Source organism: Ambystoma mexicanum, chromosome 8 (genome assembly GCF_040938575.1).
Source record: "Ambystoma mexicanum isolate Mex_15411 chromosome 8, UKY_AmexF1_1, whole genome shotgun sequence".
Lineage (NCBI taxonomy): Eukaryota > Metazoa > Chordata > Amphibia > Caudata > Ambystomatidae > Ambystoma > Ambystoma mexicanum.
Window position 1 is genome coordinate 214,373,336 of NC_090929.1, and position 16,495 is coordinate 214,389,830.

Genomic DNA, 16,495 nt, shown 5'->3' on the forward strand with positions numbered 1-16,495 from the left:
GCTGAGGTTGTGTTTGAGTCTGCGTTGGTTTTTAGGTCGTCCCAGATGGATAGTAGTGCTGTTTCCGTCCCTCTTGCGGGTCTGAAACCGACTTGAGCTTGGTCAAGCAGGTGGTGTTTTTTTACGTATTCTTTGGTTTGTTTAGATATGTAGGTTTCCAGGAGTTTTGCCGGGTAGGGAATGTTTGAAATTGGTCTGTAGTTGGAGAGGTCTTCTGTGTCGCCACTTGTGTTTTTCAGAAGTGGTTTGATATATGCTGATTTGAAGATCTTTGGTACAGTTCCTGTTGCTAGTGAAAGGTTCATAAGGTTTCTATAGTATTCTGCTGGCGTTCCTTGTGCGAGGATTGATTTATAGATGTCCGGGGACAGGGACCCATGGTTGATCCAGCTTTCTTGCTGTGCTTTACCAGCAATGCGAATGTCTCTGCTGATATTTCAGGAAAGTTTTTGAGTTTGTGCTGAGGTTCTGTGATGGGTTCGCTTTGCAGTATGTTGTGGTCGGTTGGTATGTTTTGTATGGATTGTCGTGTGTCGTTGATTATTTTTTGAAGTGGTCTGCCAGGTCGTTGCATAGTTTCTCTGAGGGGGTTGGGGTGTTGTCGCAGCCTGGTGGGTTTCTCATCTCTTTAATGATGTTAAACATTTCTTTTTGTGTGTTGGTCGGCATTGGTGATTCTGTCATCATAATGCTTTTTCTTTGCCTTTTTAATTTCCTTCTTGTATGCACGGATTTGTCTCTGAAACAGTGTTTTTTTGTCCGGGTTGTATTCTTTTCTCCATTCCAGTTCCATGTTTTTGTTTTCTTTTTTCATGGTGCTTAATCGTGGGTTGAACCATTTTGCCATTGCTCTTTTTTTTGATGGGGTGAATGGTTTTTCTTGGACAATCTTGTCGATTTGCATCTGCAATCCATTTGTGTAGTAGCTCCGCTTTACCGTCTAGGTCAGTTAGCTGTAGTTCAGTAGTTGACGGTTTGGTTAATTCCAGTTGTTCGAATAGGTTGCTTTCTTTGACGTGTTTCCAGTTTCTTTTTGTGGTGGTTGTGAGTTTAGGGGGTTGGATGCAGACTTGAGTAGGCAGAGTGATCACGAATGGGATGATGAGATTATCGCTCCACAGTATTTGTATCGGCGGTGCCGTGGTGATGAGTTTTTCCTCTGCGAAGATTGCGTCGAGGGTGTGTCCTGCCGAGTGTGTTGCCCCTTTGACTAGTTGTCGAAGTTTTATGGTAGCGAGTTGTTCAGTCAGTGAGTTTAGGGAGTTGGCGCGACTGTCTTCAAACCAGATGTTGAAGTCCTCCAGGATGATTAGGTGTTCAAGGTTGATGGCTATTTTGGTGGTGGCTTCTATGAAGTTTCCGATGAAGGTTGCATCATATGTCGGTGGTCTGTACACCAGGATGAATGTGACGTCGGTTTTTGGGCTTGCTGTTAGGTGTATTACCATGGTTTCACAGTTGGGGATGTTGAGTGGTTCATCCGTTTTTATTTTCAGATGTCCTTTGAATGCTATTTCAATGCCTCCTCCTTTTTTGATTTTCCTGTTTATTTGGAGGCATTTGAAGTTGATTGGAAGGCAGCTTTGGAGTGTGATTTTGTAGTTGTCGTCCAGCCATGTTTCTGTGATGAACAGGATGTTAATGCTGTTGTCATTGAGTAGGTCGAAGATCTCTGTTGAGTGTTTTGACATGGATCTTGCGTTTATGAGATTGCAGTGGAGTTTGGGGGTGTCGTTTGGGTTGGACTTTCTTGTTGAGTTTGTCTTCTGATCGGTGTTGGGGTTTCCTTCCTGGTTGAGCTCTTGCTGAGGTGTGGCTTTTGGGGTGTCAGCGTTTTCGAAAATTTCTTCTAGGTTCTGTCTTGGGTTTTTGTTTTCATCAGGTTCGTCTTCCATGACTTGTGGTTGTTGATTGGAAGTTCGTCTTGCTTTGGTGATGAAAGGTGTTATCGCGTCAGAGGTATGTTTGTTGTTTCTTGTGTTATTCATCCTTCTTCTGCACAAATCTGTGTGGTAGTTTGATGTTGCGGCTTCTAGCGTTGGGTTGGTTTGCTCTGGTGGCCCGTGGTCAGTGAGGTAAGGAGTTGTCTTGCTGGCACTTTTAACTGAGAAACCAAACACTGACCAGCACAGAAGCTGTATCAGCTCCTCTCTTGTCCAGTTCACATAGGGGATAGATTTGTAGGATACAATAAGGAAAACATCAATGGTCCTAGGAGTTCCTCCTAGTAAATATGGTTAGATCTACATTCCCAAGGCTTCTGATTCAACATTTCTGTGAGCTCTAAATATTATTAGCCCATGCTGACCAATAATAACCTTCTTTCATCCAATAAGAATGCTTGGAATATGCTCAATAACTACCGAAGTAGACCTTATCCTGAGCAGTCTAAGCTCACTAGTCTTGGGTGCCTGTTCAGCTCCATTACATTTCTGTTTTAGTTTTTCCACTTCTCATACCACGCTCTCACCCCGGGAACCTCTTCTTCATGTATGACCATGTATGTCTGCTTCCCTGTGGTTGATTTTTGGAATTTCAAAAAATGAAATTGGATTTTCCTGTCCTTTGCAAATGCTGAAAATGGCCATCTGTGTTTTTTCCCCCTCAAATGTTCTAAAATGCTGACTTCCACTTGATATCTAGTAGCTTTGCTCCTTTCCCTCTACCAACGCATTGTTTCTATTTTAATAAGGGGACTCTTAGTATGTTTACCGAATAGGCATTTCTGAAAATTGGACTGCATAATCAAGGTGTTTTTGCTATTTTTCATTGTGTTTAGTAAATCATTTATACTCCAATAAAACCGTCTCCATAGTAACCTAAACTTAAATGAATTAGACCCTCACCCCCCACACGATTCAGGGTGTTGCAGGCTTTTGGATCCTCACTCTCTTTGGTGATAAAACCCACATATACCGCAGTTTTTCTACCAGTCGGTGTGTCAAATCCAAACCCACAGCTCTCTGGCACTGAAGATCCCTCCGGGAGCTTTGTTTGCTAAACCACTGATGGTCCTATTCTTAGCTGGCTTCATTTAAAAACTGTGAGCCACACGTTCATGTGCTCTGTAATTGTATATTTGGGCCCTCTCTCCACCTAGAGGGAGGAGAAACTTGAAACTTCCTAATTGGGAAAGCCCTAGCCCTTACCTGAAACCAATCTGCTCACTACAGTCCTCAGTTACCTCATCAGATATCATTCTCAAATCTGTCATTCTATCATTGGCCCTGCCATCTATCACACCTCTTTCTCCTAGCAATAGGACCTCTACATTTACACAACCACAGGACATGACATCACAGTGCCCCTTATTGTGAAAAGTCTCTCACTGCAGTTCAGGCAGGCTGTGTAACAAAATGACTTATGCTCTCGAATTGGGTTTGAAGGCGTCGAGTTACGTTGATCTCAGGCATTGAGTCGGATTTGAGAGGGCGTTCCATGTGGTTCGAGGCAGCATCGGAGGATGCAAGCGCAATGGACCACCAGAAGCTGTTTGATGATTGAGTGTGGTTCAAGTCGATGAGTGACATGATGATCCAGCGGTTTGAGCTGAGCTTCGATATGAAGTCCTGGCGGTTCAATGATTGGTTTGATGCCGCAGTTCAAAGTCATCTGCATGGTGCATTGGTGCTCGAGTGGGACGGGTGACGAGGTTCTGTTGGGGTGATACGGAATCAAGCTGATTCGATGATGCAATCACAGTGGTTTGAAGTTGGAGTGAGTTACAAAGGCAGCACCAGCGGATCCCGTTGGTTCGGATGTGTCGGTTGTGGTTCGAAGGTGGCTTGAATCTGTTTGAAAAGTGAAAACTGGGGTCCTGTCTGTTCTTGCTCTCAGGATGCTTTGAGACCCAATCCCAGGGCTCAGGGGTGGGATTGGTCCTTGTTCTATGCACACCTAACCCAGGAGAGGCTAGCTAACACATGCAGGAGTCCTTCACCTCTAGTGAGGGGCCTGGCTACCAGTACAGCTGGCGGAGAGAGGAAGGCCTGGTCCACAAGGGCAGTCCACTCCCAATGTGTCCTGGGAGTGGGTAGCAAACCACGCTTGCCTCTGGCTTTAAGCATTCCTTCATCTTAATGGCTAAAGACCTTGGAAAGATCAACTCTCTTGAAAGCGGTCCAAACAAATTCTTCTTTAAATCCTGGGTGGTCCAAATGTAAATCAAAGGGGTGGGAGGCCCCCTTCTTTCATAGACAAAATGCCACAAAGTAAGCCTGTTTTAAGGGATCCAATCCCTGTCCTTCTGACAAGTGCCCCTTGCCTTCTGATCCCAGAGTGCCTTGTTCCACAGGAAGTGGAGGGGTCAGGAAAGGGGGAAAAGCCCACAGGAAAGTAAGATTGGGGTAACCTGTTCGGGCCAACCTGTGTTCCCTGGCTGTCCTAACTCTGTCCATTTCCTTGACTGCTGCTTTAAATGCTATCTGGGGCGCACCCCCCTAGTGTGAGGCAGGCCTTTGTTATGAACTTGGCTCTTTGAAGCCAGGCTCTCCGGGCATCTCCAGCTGTGAGATCCCAAGGCTGGTGAGGGTATTCCCAAAGAGTCAATAGAGACATGCATCCTGCCCTTTGTCCATTTCACTGGAATGCATCCGGGCAGGTGCCTGGAATCCACATAATCTCCCATGGCAGACTGAGATCACAGGGATTACACTGGTAATCTAGAAATCAAATGTGGCTTTAATAATTATGTGAACTCCCCACCACCATACCACAAGGCAATATGGCTTATATTCTAAGATTCCATTGCCACCAGGTGGGCAGTTTATTATAATTGGTTTGAATTTGGAATAAAGGTTTAGGCTTAAATACAAACTCTGTACTGCGGTGACTTGGCTGTCACACAGGGCACCTCTGAACCTAGCCTGTGCCACGGGAGAAGGCTGCAGCTCAGCATACCAAGGCAGCAGAGCACATGTGCACACTATGCCTTTGGCATACAGTTTAATGAATTGGGGTGTCAGGTAATCATACCACAGTTTCTTAGATTGCCTGCATGATTGTATTGCTCAACACAACTCTAAAAAGCCTGAGCTTTTACACCCTTGCCAGTTGGCAATTCCCCACAGGCTGTCCGGTGAAATACAGGTGTGAAGTACACTGCATTACTGACTGTAAGTCTGGCGTGTCTGGAAACGTTTCTCGCAAGGCATCCCACACCCTTGCACGCACTGTGTTAAAGGAGGCTCAGTCACGGCGGTCGCAGTCTAATGTTACTCCCGGGAAACCGGCCTTGACCCATACTCTCTCAGCCTGATCGCCCACTGCTGATACAAGCAAGCTCTTCACATCTCCTATTGCTAGGGGTACCCCGGCAGTGTGCTTCTCAAAGGCGTATATCCACTTACTTGCCCCTCCTGACAACGGGGGCAATAGCTTTAACAAATTGGCTTTATCCATCTTGACAACTCTTTAACATCTTTCTGTATCATCAGTGGATTGTCGGTGGTGGACGGGAGGTCAGGATTTAATGCTGGTGTTTTAGGCGGTGGTATCTCTTCAAATAACCTCCAGAGATCTAACACTTCTCTCCTATTTTGCAACTGCTTCCCCTTGTACTTCAAACAAATGCATGTGGCCACCATATCCAGAACACTTTTATCAAATGACCCTCCCTCGGGCCATATCTGGGGTAACCCCTCTCCCTTCAACTCGGTTATCCATTGGTCATGATATTTCTTAATTCGCTCCGCGTAGCCTGGTAGGTTCTTACAAATATGTGATAAGGGTGTTTCGGCCCCCATCTTTGTATTTTCCTAGTACTTGTTTCTCTCTGTGTGTCCACAATTACAATGTAAACCTCTTACCAATATGGGTTTCGTTTTTTACTTCACATTCAATAATGGGCTCCTTTGTGCTCTGCCCCCTGCCTGCGCAATACAAAACTGGCTGTACACAGTCTCTATTCTATTCTCTTTGGGGGGCACATACAAGAGCAAACCATCAGTTATTTCGACAGCATTAACCCGGAAATCAAATAGGTACACACTCACTCCACCTTGTCGTTTTTCTCTTCAAAAAGTTCTATCCGGTCACACTTACCATGACCATTCGATTTCTATACATACATAGCCATTTTACACACTTACAACATCAAATTGTCGTCTGACACATACGAGGTGCACACACCTCCCGGTAACACTCTATTCACAATTCAAGCTGCCCTCCGTTTCCTCCCTAGCCGGCTGTCCCTGTCCGTCTTATTCGGATATATATAGATGTGCATATATATATATATTGGTCTGCTCTTCCCTCTTCTAGTAGGACTCTCTCTCTCGTACTTTCTCCCTAAGTTTTGTACTAATCTCACTTTTATTTTCCCTCTAACCCAAAAGAAAAGAAAGAAGTAGTAGCGGTCACTAATATATTCTCAGTGCCCCCTTTTGCTGGACACTTTTATCTTATATTCCACTTCTTCATATATTCCCAGTACTAGTCAAGATAGCACTATGCGGCGCCGCCTTCCACCCCCTTTCGGAGCTAGGTTCCCGTCACTTTTATCTCTTATTCACCTCTTAATCCTAATGGCCATATGCAAAGGAAAAGCAAGGAAATTTTAGGATGATCCTTAGTAGATCTGCGTACCCCCTCTTCGATCCCTGTCCCACACTTCTTCCCCCACTCCCTTTACAATCGCTCGCACTCAATACTCACGTGCCCGTCTTGAACCGATAGTCTCCGAAACTGGGTCCGTCCAGGCAGTGTCGCCGTCAGCTCAACAGTCAGCCCCGGCTCCGGCGAGCGGTACTCAAAGGGGATTTTTCAACTGGGATCCCTTACCCTCTCTCTTTTGAGTGCGCACTTCTTAGTGTACCGGTCGCCGTTGGCGGCCAGCCTCCCGGAGCCGGCTCACCGTGCGTATCCCTTTTCGACCGGAGATTCTCGTGCCAAAAGGGGACGGTAATGTTAGATCGGGAAAAAATAATAGTAGTAATCACGTCGGGGTCACCACTGAAGGCAAGCGTCCCCAGCCAGCACGATCCTCCCCGCAATGAGAGACAATGAAGGACTCTCCCAAGTCGGGAATAAGGCCAAGACAGAGTGCGGGTGAGCTTAAATGGGAGTTTATCAATCAGAATATGGCATGCAAAGAACTCTGCAAACTCCGAGAGCGCTCTGTCTGACAATAGCAAAGACAGGCGTATATATTTACAAAAAACGTCATAAGAACCTACATACTATAGGGGGCACAAGTTCAATGGGATTGGGTGGCGATGACTAACTATAGGTGCTGCTGCGATGTGGTTGGCCGTGGCTGGAGAACGTCACTGGTCAGCCTCGTGGGTTGGGCTGGGCCTGGCAGGTTGGCAGAGTTCATCCGGGCGGTGTTGTTGTGCCATCGCGGCCAGTGTCAGAGATGAATGTCGTTTCCTGACTTATTTGCCCTAGGCCATGCACACCGCAGTCATTCAGTCATTGCAATATTATCTTCTTTAGTAAATCTTCCAATAGGTTATTCTACAGGTTAATGCAACACAGGAGGAATGCACCTTGTGAGGGGTCTAATGGTCATTCGTCAGGGCCTGGTTACCAGCGTCCTGTTGACCGGAGCCATAGGTTGAGGGGCTAATCTTCAGGGCATGGGACGGACGGTACAAGCCACCCTGTCTTGTTAGATGTGGTTATAATTGTGCCGCTGTGTGTTGCCACAGTGTTGGGTGTCCTGATTGCACAGGGCCATAAGTCTAAGATGATCTGGTGGGTTGTGGGGTTTACGAGGGGGCGCCTTTGGAAGTGTGGGTTCAGGCAAAGGTTTACTGCTGTGCTGTAAATAATGCAGGTGGCGGCCCGTGGCCTTGGGTGCTGCAGAGGGGGCTACACATCTTTGAAGCGGCTCCAGTCTAGTTGGGGGAGGTGGGGCAGTGCGGTGCGGGCCTCTGCTCTCATGTTTGGCAGTCTCCGCAGGGTGGGAGGGGAAATGGCCTTGCACATATTTACAAAGGTATCATCCTCGCGTGTTGCCGGTTTTTGGAGGCGAAAACATCACAATCATTAGAACACTTCATAATATTTGTTTGAATTACTTGAAAACATACATTTCATTTCGCTAGAGGCGTTTCAATTATATCCAGTCTGAGCACCTTATTCGTGCACTATGTTTCAACAATTACAGTATTTAGCTATATGCATATACATTTGCAGTAAGTGAGGTAGTATTGAGGTTGGTGGAGTACATAGAAAATGACCCGCCACCGTATGTGACGGTGGTGGCATGTAAGGGGCTTAGACATACACGCGTGACGAGTGCATTCTCGCACACCCTTCACATGTGCCCCCTGTATGGTTACATTTGTTTTCTTGTGTACTCTAGCAGCATTAGTTCAGTTATGGCGCGGGACCGCGGGGTGTACGGTTTTCAATGATACATATAAGGAACACTCCCCCGGAATGCTTTTATCATTTGCACAACCCTGCAGGGGTGTGGGTCCTTCATGGCTGGTGTCATGTACAATAATTACACAATTTTACAGGTTTCTTTAGTAAAAGTGGTTGTATGGAAAGGATACATGTGTTAAAAGTGGTTTTTGACATTCATATTTGGGTACCTTTCTGCTTTCATCAGATGACCATTCTACAGATCTTCCCATCACCCAGGCCTTGCTGACCGGGTCATTCTGGGAGCAGTGATACACTGCGGACGGTGAAATGTTACAGTGTTAGTATTTTATGCTAGCTCATGTCCGTCCTGTTCGTGGGAACGTGCTCACAGCGGATCTGCCAGGGTGCTGCGGCAACAGGGATAATTGAAACTCTCCGAGGGTGGGGGCCGCGCTACAGTGCGCTACGCTCACACCATCTTTATTAGACAAAATGGTTTCTGAAGCCTAGCTAAATTCAATACTTGTGGGCAATGTCTTCAGCAGGTGAGCCATCCACCACCTGGGCCCGGGTGGTAAGGAGGGGACGCCCGATGAGCCATGGGCCCTTACCTGGGGTGGAGATGTAGGCCAGGGGGGTCCCTTGGACCACTCCTCCCCTACAAGTCCTACTAAGTTCCCCGAAGTCAGAAAAGGTTAGCCCCTTGTCACCGGTCCACAGCTCACTCTTTAGAAACATTAAAAGAAACTCTAAAACAAGGACTCTTGCTGGTCCCAAACTGACAAAGGCGTTGATCTATCTTTGCTGAAAGTAAAACACTTTGGTCAGTGTTCCTATTTCACTTTGGCCCATTGCAATCTCTGGACTTTGGCCTCTGTAAAAGACGCACTGGTGTCTATTGCCATCTCCTTTCTTTCCAAAGAAATGACGTAGCATGTTCTTTATTCTTTGTGTGTTCTCGTGTAGGCTAAATGAAACCCATAATAGGGCGCCAAGCAATTGAGTGCCTGCATTGCTTTGTAGAACGATACAAATCTCCCCATCCCTTCTTTTGCATTTCATCCATTTTCCTTTTACGCCTCCTATTTTATTTTGGGTTTTAAATGTAATGACCCACACTGGTGGGGAACTGGATAAGGGACTATCCAATTATTTTGAATACTTTTCTGCATTACTTGTATTTCCAACCCTGTGTTAGGGTTGTGTTACCTCCCTTACCCCCAGGTTCTCTTCATTGAATTGTTAATTGTCTTATAATCAAATTTGTAAGTAAGGTGTGCACTGACACCCTACCTTCTGTGCATTGACATTTACTTCCACCCTCATAATATTTGCTCTACCTCCTTTGCTTTGGGGTCCAACGAGTGGAGGGGCAGCCATACATATGCAAGAGAGCGAGTGAGAGAATAAATGGCACCACCATTCCATAGCATCTCTTTTGTGGCCTAAGTCAATGCATTTTCTGGATGTGCCAAATTGGTGTGGTTGTTTTGTGATGGGAGCATACAAATACCCAAATAGGCATGGCACACCCCACTTAATCTCAGATTGCCGCTGCGCACCTAGAGATGAAAGGCTGGTAGCACATTGGCCATTCCTCTTTCACCAAAGATTGAAACATGTATGTGTCCATCAGCAGTGACATTTAACTAGTTATGTTACTTCTTTTGCAGATTTAATGATGAAGTGAAGCACATAAAGGTTGTGGAGAAAGACAACTGGATCTACATCGCAGAGGCTGCAAAGTTTGAAAGCTTGTTGGTAGGTCTGTGGGAAATGTGTACCTTTCTCTGAAGGCAGCTGCAAGGCTAGACCTAAGTGTTAAATATAGTGATTTTTCAATAATGTCTCTAGATCAACATACAATCAAGATTAAAAGCATTAAATAAAATACATTACAGTTGAGATTAGATATGGTGAACATATTTGCCAGATCTTGGACAAATCTCCATTTTATACCGACAGTGGTCTGTTGAAAGAGGCCAGGGGAGGCCCCAAGTTAGTGGAAGCTGGACCCAGAGGCTCTCCACACCACCCTCACTGGGTCCCTGTAGCAAGGAAGGCGATAGTCAAAGGAGTACTCGCACACCCACAGCTGCCATTGACACCTTTGGTAAGGGGGGAAACTAAAAAAACCCTTGAGGAAATCCCTAATTATAGTACTGGTACTAAGAAAAAAGCTATTCTAACCCACTAGCCGGACTCAAACTCTCAGTCCAGGAATGAATACCTTTCCTGTTAAGGGAACAGAGTTGCAGCGTTCCGAATGTATAGCTCTGTGTTTAGGTGTTCGAGCTTCTAAAGGAATCTTTTGAATTATAGAAAGCTGCACTCGACAAGCAAACTGAATGTAAAGAAATACACACGTGCTTACCATGCCAGGGACAAAACAAAAACAATTGAATTCCTGCTGCATTGCAGGGATGCCCATGTTGCCATTTGTCCATGATAGCCTTATATTACCAACAAACTATTTCCCTTAGTTACCAAAGGTTTCTGTGACCTCTGATGTACACGCTGGGGACACAGGGACACAAAGCGTATCATGCTGGCAGGCAAAGGGAAGGAGATGATCCATATGTCCTGGACAATGTGAAATTCAATTTTGCCTCAGGGAATGATAGAAACACATCTTAAACACCTTTTAGCCCACATGACCACAGATGCACAGCACAATCACAGGCCAGACTAGCCTATGCTCTGTCTCTAAGCACCACCTAAGGGAAGGAGAGACCCAACTATAAAAGCCAAGCTGCTCAATCTAAGAGTATGAGGTGTTGAGCTGGAGCTAGAGGAAGGGGTTTGGAGGAGATTGGCGAGCAAGAGATCTGTTGTTGAGCAAGGTGGTTGCAGAAGGTTATTGGACGTTGGAAGGTGAGAACCATAGTAAAGGAGGATGTTTGTCATCAAGAGGATGTTATATTGGAGGAGTAGAGTTGTCCTCTGAAAAAAGCTATGTTGGAGTAGGAGGACTGTCATCAGGAAGGAATTTTATTGGATTGATACTGTCTGGAGAGAGGAGGGCAGCTGTCATTTAGAGGTGAGTACTAAGAATGAGAGAGAGAGAGCAGGTCTTGTCCCCAGTTGTAGAGGAGGAGATTTGAGTGGTGCAATCTGGAGAGATGTACTTACTCAGCCAGCAGAGGAGGGGGGGGACAAGTGATCCGCATAGTTATTAAGAACAGGGATGATCCAGTTGACGAGGTCAGTCCATAGCAGACCATCAGAGATGAGAGGTGCGATGAGATGGTGCAACTTCGCAGAGGGTTAGGAATGCTTCATCAGAAGTAGCAAGAAGGGGGGTGTCCTGGCGACCAAGACCATAGAACAGAGAGATGATCAGGAAACACAGACCCACTGTCACACAACCCTAAAGCCCTGGGATAGCAAACAGTGTTGGAAAAGATCTACCTCTATCTTGGAATACTGGAGGGGGAACATACGACTTTGCCAAACCCTAAACTTCTTAGCATTAGAGGGTTCTTATTGCAGATTCTACAGTGATGGGTTTTTAAACCAACCCCCCAAAACCTGCAACCCCAAAACAAAGACCAGGGTGCGTCATTGGTCTGTTTATTGGGTCCAAGATGAGCCCATGTAGCAGCGTAGATGTCATGAGACTGCAAAGGGTGACAGGGACTCCTCCTAACCTGGGGCAGGAGTCTCTCCAGGACAAAATTCAGGGCCAGCCCTGTCCCAAATGTGAGGAGTACGAGTTGGGGCAGGGGGATGGGTCCCATACCTTGGACCCCCCCATGTGCCTCAAATGCCATCACTAGTACCACTCTTTGTCATGTGATGCCTCCTGGTACTCTTTCTGGCCCATGTTCTCTTTGTTCTGTTTCAGGAAGACAACTCCCAAAGCAACCAAGAAAACCTGTACCGAAGCCAGGAGAATGGAATCAAGAGCTGTCAGGGAATGGACTGGGAATTTTCTTGATGGACAGAAATGAAACATCCAACACCTGACCTGCCAATGCCAGACAGGTCCCATATGAATGGCGTAGCACGTAAAACAAACTGGGAATCTGGAGAGACTCCCGGGACAGGAGAGACACAGAAACCCTCCCCAAATTGTACTGTCAACAAAAGTCAACAGCACCTGTGGAAAGTGTGATGAATGCTGTGGTGTCATGCCTAACCCCAGCCTAAAGTCTCCTCCCATGTGGCCAGGGGGAAGGCAGCCGATATGTGATCCTAACCCTTGGGCGCGTTATCAAAGGGAAGGATCACATGGGCGGAGACGGCTATTCAGGGGAAGTGGTGACTCCACCAGGAGAGATGCAGTATTCATTTTCTGAAGATGAGGAGTACATTATTCCCAGATATTTAATGACATGCTATCAATGTTAAAATCCCTCTAACATCAAGGTTCCAGAAACCTGTTATAAAGAACCAGTTAAACAAGGTCACGTTGCTACCTTATAGGCCCAGGCATTAAAGAGAAAACCATTTCAATTTTGTGATTTTATTGTAAAGAGAACCTCTCACTCTATTGTGAAACTGCAAGCTCTTTATCCAGACCCCCCTTACTCTTGTAACTTTCAGTTTACAGGACAGTCTAATGCAATTGAAAATAAAATAGAACAAATTAATAAACCACATTCTCTTAAGAACAACTATTACCATAATACCAAAATTACTGGGACGAAGAAGAGGAACTGAGAGGCAATGGGGAATCAGAAGTGTAAGCATCCAAATGTGTGGTGTAGTCATTGCCAATTAGAGAATCTGGCAGTATATTTAAAGTCCAGGATAAGAGCCAGCTGGAAAAGAGGTTGTGGTCATGTTGTGAAGTTGAAGCAGAGGAAGAAGCAGTTGGAATCTATGTGTGAGGTGTAGTAGAGGAAGTTCAAGCCATCAAGGGTACAAATGCAGCCAAGGAGAAAAGCCCGCCAGCAGAAGTCACCCCAACCGGTGAAAATCCAAAGAACTGTAGAGTACGCGCAGTGGAAGACGGCGTACTATGGAGAAGCACAGCTGCAAGGAAGACACATTACCTGAGCAACATGAGGCAGACTGGCTAAGCCACGGAAAATCAACAGAGCTCCTATTGCTGTCCGAGGCTCGTAGAGGTAGGAGAAGGGACAAAGGGATATCCAAAGCACTGCTGCAAGGCCTGACAGTTGGAGGGAGCCGCCGCAAAGAGCCGATGAGTGTTCAGAGTGTTCAGAGCGAGTGCTGACACCGTGGCGCTCAATGAAAGAAAGCTGTCACAACATCATGTTTTTGAATTATGAACACTTAATGAATCCAAGCTGAATGTATTAAATGAATAACAATTAATGAAAACAAATGAAAATAAGTGGCAAAAAAGAAAGTCTTGGGGCAAACCTCCACAGAGGAAAGGTTGGTTAGGGGTGTACCAAATAGTTTACTATTCGGCTAAAAACCGAATAGTTGGTCCAGCTATTCGGCCAGAGCCAAATAGTTGTTTTTTAAGGTAAACATGTTCTAGGGCATAATAAACAACATTTCAATGAATAAACTAAGGAGGCATTCGATTGCATGGCTATTCATGTTTATTAATTGGACACATATCTCTGTAAGCTTATTAAATACACAAACATAAATACAAAACAGAAAAGCCCAAGTCTACTTTACTCTTATGACACTCACTAATAAGAGTAACCTGTAAGGAGAAGGTTATATTTCAGAAAAACAAGGCGTTTACCATTTTCTGCTAAGAGGCTACTTCTGTGTTCAGAATAAATATCTACAGCTGTAGTGAACACCCCCTCGCTGTCCACACTGGTAGGAGTAGGTGCCAAGTATACACAAGCAACTTTTGCCAACCCCGGAAATCGAACACTGTTAATTTCCAACCAGTCCAGCGGGTCTGGCGTTTTAGGGAGCAGCTGCTCACTCAAAAAGATAGTGAGCTCAGTGTCCATGGAACTAATTGATTGACTCACACCAGCCATGGACTGCTGAACACCACTGTCCCAGAAGGCCCAAATGCCACATGGTGGAACACTCTTCTTGGGTGATGGCTTATCCTCTTGCAGGTCAGGGTCTGCAGGTTGCCCCACATGAGGGTGGGAGGTCTGCTCATAGAAGGCTAAGGCTGTAGAGTGGATTGCACATTTGACATTGTTGGCCACATCATCATTACTGAAAAATGTTAATTTGAACTGTGGATCGATACCTGTCACCACAAAGTAGATGGGTATAGCCTCAATGTCTTTTAAACCTTGCCTCTACAGCCTTCAAAAACTCTGTTTTCACAAGCTTCGCACCAGTGTCCCTCACCTCACGAGAGCTGAGGTAGGACCTTAAAGCTTAGACAGCAGGAACCCCAAAGGAGATGCTTGATGCACGGGAGCAAATCTCCTTTGTGAGCACTGCAAAGGGTGCCAACAAAGAAACATTTCTGCCAAAAGCCACTGGCAAGCAGAAAGATTAGACACTTTATCGTCCTCCGCACAGTACAAACTTACTGGCCTGCCCGACCATTCACCCCAGCATCGAAAAGACAAGTTCCACTGTGTTGACACATCTTGGATTAACTGCAATTCAGGGTACCCAAGATCTTTTTTGCAGTGCATGCAAGCGGGATGTGGCAAAACTGTAATGTTTGAAGTGGACAACCACTTTTCTCGCATGTGACATCATGTATGAGACAGATCTTTGCACAAAAAAATCCATCATGGTTGCAAAGCTGTAGGGTGTGTACAAAACACCCCACACTAACAAAATCTGCTTCTCTGAAGGCCTTGCACATGTTAGCTGCATTATCACAAAGAATCATGTGCACTGTGGAATGGCTATTTTGCCACCTTTCAAGCATTTCTTGGAATGCTGAGCCTATTTTGGCACCAGTATGGCTTCCGCCAAAAACCTCAAATTGCAACAAAACTCCATGCCTTTTCATTTTACTGGATAGCCAATGTCCTGTTAAGCTCATAAGATTTCACAGTATTAGCAGAGGTCCAAAGGTTGACCGTAAATGCTATTTTCTCAGTGCTCTGAACCTCTGAATCAATACAGTGGCTCACTTTTTCATACAGGTCAGGGATGATGCGAGTCGAAAAATATTTACGTGATGGTACTTTGTACCTAGGCTCCAATTTATGAAGTAAACGCACAAAACATACATCCTCAACAACAGAAAATGGTTGCAAGTCTAAGGCTATCATTTTGCCAATACTGTGATGCACAGAGTGTACAGAAGGGCTGTCCAGAGAGGCCACACTTGATTTTTGTCCAGACAATCTTGAGTGAACAGCTGTGACCATGTCCTCTTGCACTTTGTCAGAGTCGCATTGCTGTTGATTCTTCCTCCAACAACCTCTTTTTTCCTTTCATATTGATTATAGTCATTGTGAAGCTTGGACCGCAGATGGTTGGTCAGTGCTAATGTGCGGCACAGTCTCGAGTTTGCAGAACCACGAGACAAAACCGCAAGACACACAGAACACACCGCCTTGGAGTTATCATCCATTTTAATGCTAAAGTAATCCCACAAAGGGCTGGTTTTCTCCTTGGTGCTAGTCATGCTGACAATGAGGGGTTCTGCTGCTTTGCGCCCGGGATAGGGTTTCTGCTGGGCACGTCTCCTAGCTCTTGCTTGACGGCATTTACGTAAATCGGAATCTCGTACAGATGATAGAAAGAAATGCAAAGCAAAAGTCAAACATAAGTATTATGTTTTGGCTGGGATGTACCGAATGATGGCTCTGAAGCGGTATTCGGGTTTACTTCATAAAATGTTTAAAAAAACACTTTTAAGAAGGCATGTAAAATTATGTAAAATAGGAAATATGAGCATCCAATGACAAAAACCGTGTTTGAAATTGGCAGGTGTGTGAAGCTATTTATTTACAGCCACTGAATGTGGCAAGCATAATATAGCAGTCTGTCATTTATCAGGCATATGCACCGAGTGGTGACCCCCACTTCAAGCTTCCCCTGAATATTACAACCCCCATAATACTCACCAGGATTGTAGGCACTTGGCAGTGATGTGCATCAAGGTGGAATGGCAAGTCGGTCTCAGAGATGAGCTTCCTTGGTTGGTGCAGCGTCTTTTCTGGGCAGTTGTATGATTAAAAGTAAAGGATTATGTTATGTGTAAGCGGCTGAGAGCAGGGTGCACCAATGCTTACTTACCAACTAATGCTTTACACAGAGCATTCTGCAGCACCCACCCTTCTACTCCTATGCCAGACCCCAA

General features: G+C 45.5%; 1 protein-coding gene across 2 annotated transcripts in view; it reads left to right on the forward strand.

Annotated features, from left to right (window-relative positions):
* Positions 1 to 16,495, forward strand: part of VAV2 (vav guanine nucleotide exchange factor 2) — a 1,354,235-nt gene that overhangs the window by 1,281,698 nt on the left and 56,042 nt on the right. For both annotated transcript variants that reach the window (XM_069609623.1, XM_069609624.1), the window contains exon 24: positions 9,993 to 10,080. In XM_069609623.1, coding sequence (XP_069465724.1) covers positions 9,993 to 10,080 — 88 coding nt within the window. The remainder of the gene's footprint in view (positions 1 to 9,992; positions 10,081 to 16,495) is intronic.